Source organism: Peromyscus maniculatus, chromosome 14, assembly GCF_049852395.1.
Source record: "Peromyscus maniculatus bairdii isolate BWxNUB_F1_BW_parent chromosome 14, HU_Pman_BW_mat_3.1, whole genome shotgun sequence".
Lineage (NCBI taxonomy): Eukaryota > Metazoa > Chordata > Mammalia > Rodentia > Cricetidae > Peromyscus > Peromyscus maniculatus.
This window is the reverse complement of record NC_134865.1, coordinates 89,809,867-89,824,448: the sequence shown is the minus strand read 5'-3', so window position 1 is coordinate 89,824,448 and position 14,582 is coordinate 89,809,867. Positions and strand designations below refer to the sequence as shown.

The following is a 14,582-nucleotide window of genomic DNA, read 5'->3' as shown; positions in this document are numbered from 1 at the left end:
GTGAATTCTCTAGTTAAGACCACTTGCTCTAACTTATTCAAGAAAGTATAGGCTCTACCAACTGCTGTCTGTACCACTACATATATTAATTGAAAGGTATATTCATTGAAAGGACTTTTAATATCTTTAAAGAAGAAAACATCTGTAGCATGAATCTTGAAAGGTCTTATTAATAAAAAAACAAACCCAGAGCCAGGTATTGGGGTTAAAGTTGAAAGATCAGAGAAGTAGAACAAGCCACAGATAACCTCACCTTACCAACTTCTCAGCCAATCCTATTTCCACAAACTGGAAGTCTCTGAGTCCTCATCCCAGTGGATCTCGGCTGAACTGCTGCTAAAAGTCTAAAAGCTTAAATCTCTAGTTCCTGGTCCTCACACCTTATATACCTTTTTGCTTCCTACCATCACTTCCTAGGATTAAAGGCATGTGTCTTTCCCAAGCAAGACATGACATGAGATCTCAAGTGCTGGGATTAAAGGTGTGTGTGCCACCATACCTGGCTTCTATTGTCTATCTAGTGGCTGTTCTGTTGTCTGACCCCAGATAAGTTTATTAGGGTGCACAATATATTGGGGGACACAATATCACCAAAAATGTCATTCTACCAGAAAAAGTTCTCTTGAAAACTAAGACTAAATTTGACCCTAAGAAGCAAAAAGAAATTAATCTATTCACCAAACGTCCACTCAAGCCTATTTTAACAACATAGAGAGGAAAAGTGCAGAGATGCTGGCTTGCTGTAACATCTGGAACAGAAGGCATTTTTTGTTCAGATCATGTTCTAGATACTTCTCCTGTTGCTACCCAGTCAAAAGCCATGTGGCTTCCAATTCTAGACATACAGTCCACCATGGCAGGGAAGACATGTCAGCCAGAACAAGAGGTGCCATGTCACATTGAGTCCACAGTCAGGAAGCAGAAAGCCATGAGTGCTATTCCCTGTCTGGGACCCCAGCCTGTCAACGGAACTGCCTATTTTTAGGGTGGGTCTCCCCACCTCAGACAACCTAATCTAGCTGGGCCTTCACAGGCATTTCCAGAGGCTTGTCTTGTACGTGATCCTAGATCCTACCAACTAACAGTCAATGTTAACTATCACAGGTCATCTCACTGGGAGGTAGTCACCTGTGCCCTGGCTGGCTGCAGATGGGCTCCTGGAACCCTTTTATCAGAATCAGAGTTGGCTCTTTTTGGAAGATGTTCTTAATGAGACAACAAACACTGACTTAAACAAGGTGGAAAATTTCCCTGCTACATGAGAGTTCTGGAGGCAGGTCATGTGGTCGTGTAAATGAGAAATGAAGCTCACAGGCTCCACACTTGGTCCCCAGTCAATGTCACCCTTCATGGAGGTTATGGGAGGTGCACATTGCTGGATGAGGTCTGTCACTGGGGACGGGCTTTGAGAGTCCATAACCTGGCCCACTTCCATTTTGATCACTCTGCTCCCTGCTTCTCATACGTCCATGCCTGCAGCCTGCTGTCCTAACTCTGCAGCAGGGTAGACTTTTATGCCCTGGGAACCATAAGCTAAAATGCTTCCTTCTATAGGAGGACTTGGTCCTTGTGTTTCATCACAGCGACAGGAAAGTAGCGAACACACCCTCCAAGCTCATGTGTCACCACACTGCTGTCACCCACCCAGTCCCATGTGAATCCTTGTCACCATGTTCTTATAGAAGATTGAGAGAAGGAACAGAGAGTGACAAAGGGAACATGTTTGCTGTCTTGCACAGACACATCCCACAAATTCATGTTGAGTCACCCCTTTTCCTTGTAGCTTATGTGCCAAGATACCCAATAGAAACTGGAAACCAATCCTTCATAAATCGTCTTTTTCTATACATACATACATACATACTCATATAGGATAAAGTTTAACTTGCAGATTTACCACAGTAAGAGATTAACAATGGTAAAATCGAACAGTCATGACACTGTTAAACAAGCAGCTTAAAATGCAAGAACTATTTATCTCTTGCGTTTTCCACTGAATATTGTTTGGACTGTAGTTGACCACAGACAACTATGAAAACTACAGAATTTACAGAACAAATAGCAGTGTATTGGATATAATAGAACTACTTTTACTTCATAGGCCAAATTTAACCACACTGCCTTAGATCTATAGGATTTGTGGGGAGGGGTGCGTGCGTGTGTGTGTGTGTGTGTGTGTGTGTGTGTGTGTGTGTGTGTGTGTGTATGTGTGTGTGTGTGTGTGTGTGTGTGTGTGAGAGAGAGAGAGAGAGAGAGAGAGAGAGAGAGAGAGAGAGAGAGAGAGAGACTTGGTTACATGTGTGGGGATGTATACACATGTGTGCAGGAGCACACACTTAACGCTGAAGTCAGAGGATAATGCCAGATGTCTTATGTCTTCCTCTATCTCTCTTTACTGTATTTTTTTTTTTTTTTTTTTTTAGATTGAGTCTCTCACTGAACCTGAAGGTAGCCATTTTGGCCAGGCTGACTGGCTAGCAAACTCCTGTGATCCATCTGTCTCCACCCTGCAGCAGGGCTGGGGTTGCAGGTCCACAGTGCCACATCTAACTTTTACATGGATGTTAGAGATTTGAACTCAAGTCTTTTTGCTCTCACAGCATGGGTCCTTATCCACCAAACTATCTCCCTAGCCCTAAATCTATCTTCTTAAATTAGAATTTACATCCAAACTTCAGCATACACATTGAAAGTGAACAAAGTTCATTTCATGTTAGCCTTTTACTTCCTCAAGCATTCCTATGCTTCTGCAAACTTGATCTCTAAGAGACCAAGATGTCAAGAGAACTATTTCTTGCAGGATACTGTCAACCTACACCTCTTTCAGCTCAAGGGTTTCTGCCTTTGAAGACTTATAAAGGATCGCCACTTGGGGTTCTTTTCATACAAACTAACTGTAATGATATGACACTCGGGAGGCCTTGGCGGGTTGGGCCAAGGTGCCCCGATGGGTGAGGGAGACACACAATGCACACGGTGGGCAGTGGCGTGGCACGGTGAAAAGTCACTCATACCATGCAGACACAGCATCCACCTGGAGAGTTTATTATAATAGAGAGACAGACAGAGATGGAAAGAGGAGAGAGGAAGAAAGAGAAAGGGAGGGAAAGAGAAAGCGGAGGCGTGCACACGCCATGGCAAGAAAGGGAGGAAGGGGAAGAGGAAGAAGAAGGGAGGGGCTTTTCCTTGAGGATTTACTTCAGGATGCAGGGCGGGTCCCCAAGGGGCAGGCCAGAATGCCAACACTAACCATACTTTTTAGAGTAAGAGTTTTGATTTCTTTCTTCTGTGAGGAACGTGCATGTAAAGTCAAGTGCCAGTACACTGTTGTAGAAACACAGGTGTCTGTTGACGATCCTAACTGTGTGTTTTTCTTTCCTTCCTTTTTTTAAAGTTTTTACTTTGTGTCTTCTTGACATGGTTTTGTGTAGGCTTGCCTTAACTTTCTGTGTGGCTGAGACATGCTGACCTCATCTTCCTACCTCTGCCACCGACATGCTCAGATGACAGGCTGCACCACCACGCCCTGTATACGCTGTGCTGGGGACCAGACCCAGGACTTTGAGCAAGGGAGGCAAGCACTCTGCTCACTGAGCGGCACCCCACCCTGGTTGCCTGTTTTCTGACATTCATTTGCTCATCAGCCGGTGTGTGAATGCACAACTGCCTCAAAAAAAAAAAAAATGGGGTAGATAGAACCACACTGTCAGAAATGCCCGGTTCACACTTTCTCCCTGTAACATTTATGCCAGCAGAACAAGCGAATGGGCAGTGGCTCACTTTTTTAACACCGAGGAGAAAACCAAGTTATACGTGATGATAGGCTGAATTACTGTACTTGGTATAGTGCCTTGGGTGATTAATGCAAGTGGCTACTTAGTGTCTTGTTAGATTATAGTTGATACGAAATTTCAAATACAGTTTGTTTCTCAGACATACCACACACTTAAAGGCAGCATTTTTAGAGCCTTAAAAATTACATCGTTTACCTTCTTTTACCGTCTTGTTTTTTATTTGATGCGTGGTTGTGGAAAAGTACATTTTTGATCATCATACGCACTTATCCCCATGAATCACCTAAAAATGGCCCAATTTAGTGCAACTCGGATTCTTTTGGCTCCGAACTATATGTAGCCAGGCAATTACAAAATTATATTTAGCCAAGCTAATTTTGCTGCAAGAACTATCAGCAAAAACGGAACACTTCCCCGGTGATGGTCCATAGCTGCAAAACCAATCCAAAAGTCCCTGAGAGGCCAGACATGGACATCTCCCAGGGCTCCTAAATAGCCTTGGTATGTGGCCAAAGTGGTTAGAGCCATTTTAAATATGAACTGGCTGTGGTTGAGCTTCTAAAAGGAGTAGGCAGGAAGAAGGTGCAGCCTGGGCCTGCTGTCCCCTCACACCTCCTCAAGGGGTATCCTTGAGTTCTCTTCCTTGCTTGCTGCACAGCACTGCTGAATTGGAGAATAGTTGAGTACTTTTCAGCAACAGAGCTGATGTTTTCTACCTCGATTTGACTGCTGCCGGGGGCCTTAGCCATGGCAGTGTGGCTTACTAGGGTCCAATCCCCTCTCCCAATGTACAGAAATCCTGTAGATGTAGACAACACCCTGAGCTCCTTACGCCACTCAGTCATCTCAACAGAAATTCTTCCCCAGTTCCCTGGAAGGCCATGTGTCCTGATCAATTAAGGTACAGATTAAATGGCTATTATAAAAAAAAAAAAAAAAAAAAAAGGGCTGGTGATTGAGCCAAGTACTGGACTCCTAGCATGTGTGAGTGAGGTACTAGGTTCAAACCCCTGTAGCACATAACGAATACACACAGACTCAGATTGCGGTGACGACAGCGAGGTGGCAGGGTGCTCTCTCCCACATACCAGGCTGGTCTGACGTCATCCGTGCACTCCACTGATGTCCGCCTCCACCATTCCTGACTCGAGGGTGCCAGGGGTGTTTGGCCGTCATTGTTTCTACACAGAAAAAAGTGGTGATGGGACAAACCATTTCCTTTTGAGCAAATGACATGGGTAAGAAATTATGCCAACCACTTCTGCTCAAAATGTCAGCAGAGCCTTGGTTGTGAGGCACCTATGGCTTCAGGAGTGGCTTGGGAAGTCTTTCTGTGGGTGACCATGTGCACAGATGATCTCAGTCACCATGGGACTGGGGAGAACAGGGAGCTGTGACTAACTAGCATTCTGCTAATGATGACTTAGAACCATGTCACCTAAAGTCTGCTGTTCTACAGAGGAAAACCAGTCCATACTAGCATGGTTAAAATGAGTGGCCCTGTTTTCTAGAGAGTTTAGAGACATTAAGTAGAAAAACAAAGTGGGAGCACTGCTTAGCTTGGAGAGTGAACAAGGGCCTGCGTCTGTCCCCACAGCCTCATAAACCAGGGGCAGTTGCACAGGCCTGTAGTCCCAGCGTTTGGGAGGTGGAGACAGAAGGATCCAGATTTCAAGGCCACCCCTGCCTACACAGTGAGGTCCCAGCTATCCTGGGATACATGAGACTCTGTCTCAAAAGAAAACGCCTTCCTCTTTCTTCAGCACATTGGCAAAAGCCAAATGGTCTCCACTTGTCTTGGACAAGCAGCTGTGATTAAAACTCTAGTATATCATTCTGAAGCCACCCACAAGGGTATTGAGAATTCAGGCCCTTGCCCTTACACACTGTGCAGACAGTTAATCGGCCATGTCTTGTCTTTCCTCCCAGGATACACTTGAGATGTGCTCCAAGGATCAGGAGTTTAAAAGCATCCTCTTTTCTCTGTGCTACTTCCATGCCTGTGTGTCGGGGAGACTGAGGTTTGGCCCCCAGGGCTGGAGCCGAAGCTATCCTTTCAATCCCGGAGACCTGACCATCTGTGCCAACATCCTCTACAACTACTTAGAGGCAAGCCCTAATGTAAGTGCTGTGGTCAGATCACCCCTTCCTAGGAGAGGACTGAATCTGTCGGTCTTTGGGTGCTACCAGAACAGACCATAATTTCCTTTTTGAAGCTATTATTGAAATAGTCAACTCGACATAAGCATTTTCTGCCAAGTGTGAAAACAAACCAGATTAAAGGTTTTCATAAGATAGGTCAAACCAGTTCTACATCAGTAGCTTATGGGGGGAAAAAAATGTCCTTCATTATGTTAACAAAAACAGTGGTTTACATGTGCATATATGCTAGATTCATTAGGCAGGTAATGAAGCATTTGCACAAATGTAATTACATACAGCAGTTCTGACAGTTCATAACACTGCATTAATAATCACCACAATTAGTTCTGATGATGGAAGCAATTTACAGTGCGTCACATGTATAAATAATGGTGCATTTCCTGCATATGTCATTATTATGTATAAGGATGCCACCTTGTTGTGACTTTCTCGGTAATATTCACCTTGATTTGAAGTTAAAGGTAGATGGATGGTTGTATCTGCTAACCACACCTGCAGATGGGGATGGAAATGCCTCATCAAGAACAGTTGTGTAAACTCTCAGAAACCAGACGAGTGGACTGTAGAAGAGAAGAGCCATTAGCTCCTAAGGAGGGTCGAACGAGCTTCACTTCCACAAGGGGAACTTTTCCCATTAAGTGGCATCTGTAGATATATTTGTCAAACCAATCAGAGGTGGAACAATGAACCACTCCATCTATGAAGGGCCTTTACAGACTTCCTATCTGTGTGTCTAAGGAAACGGTGGTCTGTTGTTCTTTCAGTAACCATTGTCACGGGTTTTCCACGGTGTTTCCTCAGGTTTTGGTGGCTGCTTGACTGCCATGACACTGTGCACACTCAACACATATCGGGGCCTTTCTCCCACGGAGCAGATTCTGAATATGTTATTTCAAAGTAAATGGGTTTTATATGGCTTGTGACCAGTAGTCCCTATCTTTTTTCCTTGTTTCATTGTTTACCTTGCTTGTCTTTTGGTTTTTGGTTGTTTTTTGTTTTCTTTTTCTCAGTACTAGAGATGGAAATTAAGGCTCCATACATGCTAGACAAGTGCTCTACCACTAAGACACATTTCCCCAGCCCTCCTCTACATAAGTTTGTTTTGCTTTGTTGTTGTTGTTGTTTTGAGATAGGGTATCACTATGTTGTCCAGGCTTGCTTTGAACTCCCCCTCTAGCCCAGGCTGCATGAATTTGACATTCTCCTGCCTCAGGCTCCTGGGTAGCTAGGATTATAGGCCCAAACCACCAGTCCCCGCTGATTTTAGCATGTTTTATGCAAACTATTACACATAATATGGAGCATTGGATTTGGGGGAAAGGGGGAAGTGATTGTGGGGGAACTGGGAGGAATGGAAGGAGGGGAGGTTGTAGTTGGAATATTGTATGAGAGAAGAATAAATTTTAAAAAGAAAGAAATTACTCTAACACTTCTGAAGGGAGAAATAGACAATACTTCCATTGATGTCCTTTGTAACAGTCCATGAGTCTGGGTCCAGGAAGGCAGTCCTGTGTCAGTTGAGCTCTGTACATAATAGAGGAAGACACAGAGAGGTGAAAGGGAGATTTGGCTTGTCTTTGTCTCCAGCCTTCACATCAGCATCACAGTTGGTCAGGTAGACTGTACTGTGACCTGCTGTTCTTCCTGTGGGCACCAGGGTCAACAGAGCTTTAGGTGTTTAATTCTGTCATGTCTCTCAGATGTCTTGACCGAAGTCATTTGCCACACATTAAGAAGCAAGTTATCAAAATTTGGGGATTAAGTTAGCATGTGCCTATTATTTGGTTATACAAAATGTTCTTGTATTAGATACCTTTCTGTTGCTGAAATAAAACTCTATGACCAAGACAATTCATGGGGTGAAAAAGAGTTTATTTTGGCTTATGGTTCCAGAGAGTTAGAGTCCATGATGCCAGGGCATGGCAGAAAGTGGCAGATGTTGCTGCAGGAGAAGGAAGCTAAGGGATCACATCTCGCCGTGAGAGTGAAGCAGAGAGTGAAGACTGAAAACTGGCGTGGATTTTAATCCCAAAACCCACCCCAGAGATCCAGTGATGTACCTCCTCCAACAAGGCTGCATCACCTAAACCTCCCCAAACAGCAGCACAACTGGAGGTCACATATTCAAATATCAGATGATGAGGGACATCTCTCACTCAAACCACCACAGTTCTTTACAAGAAGGTATTAAAAGACGCAGTGAAGGGTCAAGGAGACAGATCAACCACCAAAGTGCTGGCTGCATGAGGACCCAAGTCCAGCTCCCCTGCAGAAACATACAAAGCTACATGTACATGCCTGTAATCAGTGTTAGAGGGGCAGGACAGGTAACTATCTGGAACTCCTTCAGGCAGTCAATCAGTGAGCTCCAAGTTAAGTGAGAGCACCTGGCTTAAAAAAAATCGTGGTAAGCAATTAAAGATGCCTGATATATGAGCCTCTGGTGTCCACATGTGTACACATATATGTGCATGCAAATCCCACACACCTGTGTACAACACACTCCCCAGATGAGGGTTTTTTAAAACAAAGATTTGGCTTAGGATAAGGAACCAGTGATTGAACAGCGCAGACCTAGCTGATCAAAATTATGAAGGAACTACACATTGACTACTGATGTAGGGCATTAATTCAGTCTGTTTCTATCCAGTTCTGCTCTGTAGAGCATCTGTGGAGTGGTAGAGAGTACCCCATAGTCCAGCTACTTCTCCCATTTCTCATGCGTATCAAGCCAGCGTAAGAGAAGGACACACTTTAGGTTCATTTCTTCAAATTCATATAAACTTGTAGCAAGTACATTGGAATGGCCTCAGCAGTTTGACTTTTTCTGTTCTGTCACATCATGCCATGAGGAAGGCTATAATTACGACTTTACTTGAACTGTTGGGAGGCAATAGACTGCCACAGAGGGTACAAAGGCTCCTGTCTAGAAAGGCGTCATCACAAACTGGCATGTTTTGTAAACCTAGAGGGAGCAAAAGGGCAGCAGAGAGAGGTTTGAACTCTGTGAAGCCAGCAAAGGAGATACAGTGGTTTCTTGAATAAATCACGGTATGGTAGTTACTGCCCTTGTAACAGTCTTGCCCAGTCAGGCTGCTGCTGAGCCTGAGTCAGTCTAGAGAAGGTGTTGACTTGTCTGCCAGTCTTGAGAGAGTGACGGCAATCAAGTGGACCCCAACTACAAATTGTCTAGCTGATGCTTTCTTTTCCCAAGACACATAATAAAGACTTTAGATGGGGTGTGATGACGAGTTTTGGGGGTTGTCGACTGCATGCACCTCAGAAGCAGGAACCTCCAGTGAAGAGCCACCTCCTTCAGATTGGTGTGTCAGGTTGAACTGTGGGCCAGTTGATGGGAGCAGGGGTTCAGCCTACTGTGGGTGGAGCCACTCCCAGGCAGGTAGATATGGACGACATACAAGAGCTAACAGAGCGAGCCAGTAAGCAGCCTTCCTGCATGGTTTCTGCCTCAGTTCCTGCCCTGGCTCCCCTCATGATGGATTGTAACTTACAAACTCAGTAAACACCTTTCCTCCCCCCAGGTTGGTTTTGGACAGTATTTTATCACAGCATTAAAAAGTAAGGTAGAACAGCAGGTAAGAAGAGCAGGTGAGACTTGAAGGTGCTAGGAAACAGCATCTCAGGAGTTCGGAATGAAATTCAAAGCTTCAACTGTCCTATTTAACCTGTTCCAGAAATGACTCCATTTCCTTCAAAATCTGCAGCGAAGTGTGGTGGTGTTAAACTTTTGTCAGTACACTGAAAAGAATTCTCCCAAGAAGTTCTACACAAAAACTTAGACACATCCACACTGCATTTAGCACTGGCTGACAGGGTCATTGTAGGGTTGTTGGGGTAGAGGAGAATGTACTCCCGGTCAGCCAAGCTTGGGCAGATATTCTAGGCCTGGAAGTGAACATTTGTGTGGTGTGATGTTGAGTTTTAATTGTCAGTTTGACACAATCTAGAATCACCTGGGAAGGGGGAAGGGGCTCAGTGAGGAACTATTTAGTTAGGTTGACCTATGGGTGTGTCTGTGGGGAATTATCTCCGTTGGGCTAATGGATCTAGGAAGACCACCCCCACCTGTGGGCAGCACCACTGTTTCGTGAGCCTGGCCCTGGACTCTATAAAGGGTGGAAAAAGTAGACTGAGCACCAGCCACATGAAATTATACCCCCTGATTTCAACTGTGGATATGATGTGGTCAGTTGCTCAAATTCCTGCCATTGGACTAACTTAAGATTGTGAGCCAAAGCAACCCTTCCTCATCAGGTAGCTTTGTCTAGGTATTTTGTCCCAGCAACAGGAAAGGAAACTAACACTTACTGTTTTTCCCCAGGTCCCATGGGAAGACCTCCGTTACCTTTTTGGGGAGATCATGTATGGGGGCCACATCACAGATGCCTGGGATCGTAAGCTATGCCAGGTGTATCTAGAAGAATTCATGAATCCATCTCTGGTAAGACGTTTTAAAACTTGTTACACTAAGAAAAAAAAAAAACTCTGGTAAAATTTTTCAGACTATTTTTACTATGTATGTAATTCTTAGATGTCCCTAAGGATGCTGGCCTTTCATAAATGCATTCTGCTACTCCTTTTGGAGGATTGGGAAGTTGTTAAATGTAGTCTCATTGGCTCTTCATAATATCCCTATGAACTGGGCTGAGATGACACTGTTTCTCCATCATACGGACTGAGACACAGCGATTGGCCCCAAATCTCTCAGTGGGTGTGGGCATGAGCTTTAGCAGAGCATAAATCCTGTGATTTCAATTCAGGGTTCTTTCCTACCTTTGTTGTTGTTGTTTTGCCTCTGGCATAAATCATAAAATATTCTACATGTTGATCAGTAAAATTATTAAATTACTAGATATATGCTCAGAGGAACTGTGGCACTTACATCTGAGAGGTGATGGACTCAATGGCTTGACTGAATCATTCCATCATGTAAACCTGGAGTAGGACATCTCTTTGGGGGCATTGAGATGGCTTAGTGTTAAAGGTGCCTGCTGATAAACCAGACCAATCGAGTGCAATTCCTGGATCCCACGTGGTAGAAGGAAAGAACCGCCTCCAACAAGTTGTCTGGGCTTCCACATTCACACTCCTCCATGAACATGAGGGCACATGCATACCACATGCCACCACCACCCCACATACACACACAATAAATGTAATAATAACATCTCATGGTATTTCACAACTAGTTACAGTTTTTCGATTTAAAATAAAACGGCAAGTCTATTAAGACAGTGAAACAATGAGAATATCAACCATATATGAGGTGATGAGCTTACTTGGGGGTTTGCTTCAAACAAGCTGTAAAAACCACAGGAAAAAAAGAAAAGAAAAAGAAAAGCTGGAGCAATGAATGACTCAGGTGTCAAGAGCATGGACTGCTCTTGTCAAAGACCTGACTTCAGTTTCTGGCACCCAGGTCAGGTGGCTCAGAACAGCCCTGAGCTCCAGGGCATATGACACCTTCTCTTGGCCTCCCCAGACATCATGCCCACCTGGACATTCCTCCACACAGCAACATACACATAATTAAAAATAAAATGTTTTTTTTTAAAAGATTTATTTATTTATTATGTATATGAAAGAGGGAGCCAGATCTCATTACAGATGGTTGTGAGCCACCATGTGGGTGCTGGGAATTGAACTCAGGACCTCTGGAAGAGCAGTTGTTGCTCTTAACCTCTGAGCCATCTCTCCAGCCCCAAAAATAAAATGTTTTTTAAATGACATTGCTATAGGACCATTGAGTTCCTATTGTCGTTTTATGTGTGATAACAAAACAATATAGCTAGGTTTTAAAAATAAAGAAAAACATGACAATCCTTGTTGCTTCTGCGAGGAAGGCTAAGTTACCACTGGCAAAATTTTAAGACCAAACGTCTCCTTGTTTCTCATTGCATTAGCCCCATGCCTGCACCAAATGATTCTATGGGCTGTGGTTTCTGGTGAAGATGTTTAGTTCTCAGTTCTTGGACTGCAGGAGCTGAGTTGGTGGCTCCGCTTTCCTGATGCTCTCTGCGTCTCAAACGGTGTTCAAGATTAGCGCTGTCTTACTTTTCCATTACTTGATCACATCGTGATCAAGATAACATATGAAAGAAAGCATTAATTGTGTTTAGTTTTGCAGGGTTAGAGTCCACAGTGGTGGAGCAGAGCCATGGCAGGAAGAAAAGCCCAGAGCTAACATGTTAATCCATAAATACGAGGCAGAGAGAACTTAAAATGGTGCAAATCTTGTGAAATTCCAAACCTGCCCCAGGAACACATCCTCCGGCAAGGGTGCTTACACATGATCCTCTCCTAATAGTCACCAACTGGAGATCAATCATTCAAACATGAGTCTATAGGAGCCATTCTCAACCAAACCACAGGAAACATTTTCTAGTTGTTTCTTGAAAACTTGAAGATCCTTGTGTTAATCAGCTTCCCATCACTGTGACCAAATACCTGAGATAAGCAACTTAAAAGGAGAGATGGTTTATTTTGGCCCCTGGTTAAAGAAGTTGTAATCCATGGCTGAGTGGGTGGTGGCTGAATACATGAATATGGGAACACAGGGCTTAGGAGGTATGTTTGCTTCATGGCAGGCAAGAATTAGAGACAGAGATCAGAGGTCCAAATATCCCCTTTAAGGACATGCCACTAATGACTTCATTTCCTCCCACTGGACTCCAACCTCCTAAGGTTCTACTACCTCCCAAGAATGCCGTAGACTAGCAACCGAGGCTTCATTCACAGGGGCATTGGGGCGATACTACCAAGCCAGAACAGCACCCTACACCATCCAAATTCATCTAAACATTGCCAAAGATACAAACTTGATTTAGAGTAGTACTGAAAGAGTGTTTGCTGTGTGTTTGGTTTTGGTAATTTGAGCAAACTTCTATTCATAGCTTTTCTGAAAGTGCTTCAGATTCAGTCACCTGCCTCCAGCCTATTTTGAGAGGTTACCTAACCATGTACCAAGAACACAGTGTGTTAGAGCCTAGTCAAACCCTGCAATAGGCACTGTGATTGTTTTTTACTTCTTTAAGTAGTATTGGTCAACAAAAAAGAAAATTAGAGCTCTCTGCTCTGTGAGCATTCTTTATGTCTTCCTTTGACTTGGAGTTTCCCAGTCCTTCTCCTAATGAGCAGAATTCCACACATCAGATACTTTCAATTCAGTACAATCCTAAGTTGCTCTTTAGAAGGTCTGGGAGCAAGTTACCATGGAGATGTGAAAGATAAACAGTGCTCCAGAGCCACCTTTACAGAGGCTTATTTCTCCAAAGGATGGTGGAGGTCAAGGGGCGGAGCAGAAAGCTCAGGGGGTGACCTCCCCACTGGCTCTGGCCTGTTGCTAAGGGTAGAATTACTGGTGCCCCAAGAAACAGTTCATTAACCTTCATAAGGCTGAACTCCTATTCAAATGATTGTAAAAGAAATACAGGTGATGAAATCTGAGAGGCATTGCTGGTGTGTGCTAGTTCTTCCGAAGCATAGGCATCCAATCTTCCTGCAGAGCAGGTGAGATTCTCAGGGTGGAGATGCCTCATTTACAAGCTGGCATCCCCACTGGGCAGTGTTACCATCACCTCACCAGAGGAATGAATACACTTGCTGACGTCATGCTAGAAGCTGTACGTCCCAATTATTTTGTTCTCATGCAAATACTTCCCACTCAGCATCCACAGGTCGTCCTTCTGTCCCTTCTTATATCAGTTAATATATTTGGAAATTCATATTGTTGCTACTTTGGAACATGATCAAAATGCAGCCCATGAATGGACCAGGTTGAAAATCCTACTGTTTGCAGAAGATCTGGTTTCAATGATGTCTGTCAGAAGGATGGGCTTCTTGTTGAATAAATGATTCTCTAATGGGAAGGCATCTTAAAGAGCCTTTGGGTAACATTAAGGAAAACAGTCATTTTCTCAGGTAACACAAACATTTGGCAGTGCTAAATAACAAATATGGATGGTATACTACTTTTGGGAAAGGAGGCACCAGGCCACCTAAAAGTTATATGGTGCCAACTATTTGGATGACATAGGCAATAATTAGGAATCCAGGCTTACAAGTAGAAACACAGCCCCTGGCTAAATTAGAACTCTTCCATTTGTTGTAGAGTCCAACTTATTACAGAACTCCTCCAAGCAGTAGTTTTATTATATAGAAAACAAGAATGACCAGCTCAAGAATTTGTTGTCAGGTTAAACACTGACAATACTAGAACAATGTGCTTGTAAATGGGAAACCTCTTTATTATGAAGTATATATGTTTTCACAATGTGTCTTTCTTGATTGTGCACTACTCTGTATAAATATGTTTTTAAATGTATTTTTATGTGTATGGGTATTCTATCTGCATTTATGTCTATGTACCACATGCATGCAGTGGCTGTGGAGATCAGAAAAGTGTGTTGGATTCTCTGAGACTGGAGTTACAGACAAGTGTGATTTGCTGTGTGCGTGCTAGAAATCAAACCCAGGTCCTCTGGAAGAGCAGCCAGTGCACTTCACCGCGAGCTATCTTTCTGATGATAGGAACAGGATGTTTGTATTAAGCACCTGTGCCACAGCAGGGGGCAGTCAGCACCATACAGGTGATGTGCTGTTGCT

General features: G+C 43.8%; 1 protein-coding gene across 7 annotated transcripts in view; it reads left to right on the top strand.

Moving 5' to 3' along the window:
- Positions 1-14,582, top strand: part of Dnah11 (dynein axonemal heavy chain 11) — a 324,850-nt gene that overhangs the window by 297,572 nt on the left and 12,696 nt on the right. For all 7 annotated transcript variants that reach the window (XM_042261290.2, XM_076551573.1, XM_076551572.1 and 4 more), the window contains 2 exons: positions 5,724-5,915; positions 10,300-10,419. In XM_042261290.2, the coding sequence (XP_042117224.1) occupies positions 5,724-5,915; positions 10,300-10,419 (312 nt within the window). The remainder of the gene's footprint in view (positions 1-5,723; positions 5,916-10,299; positions 10,420-14,582) is intronic.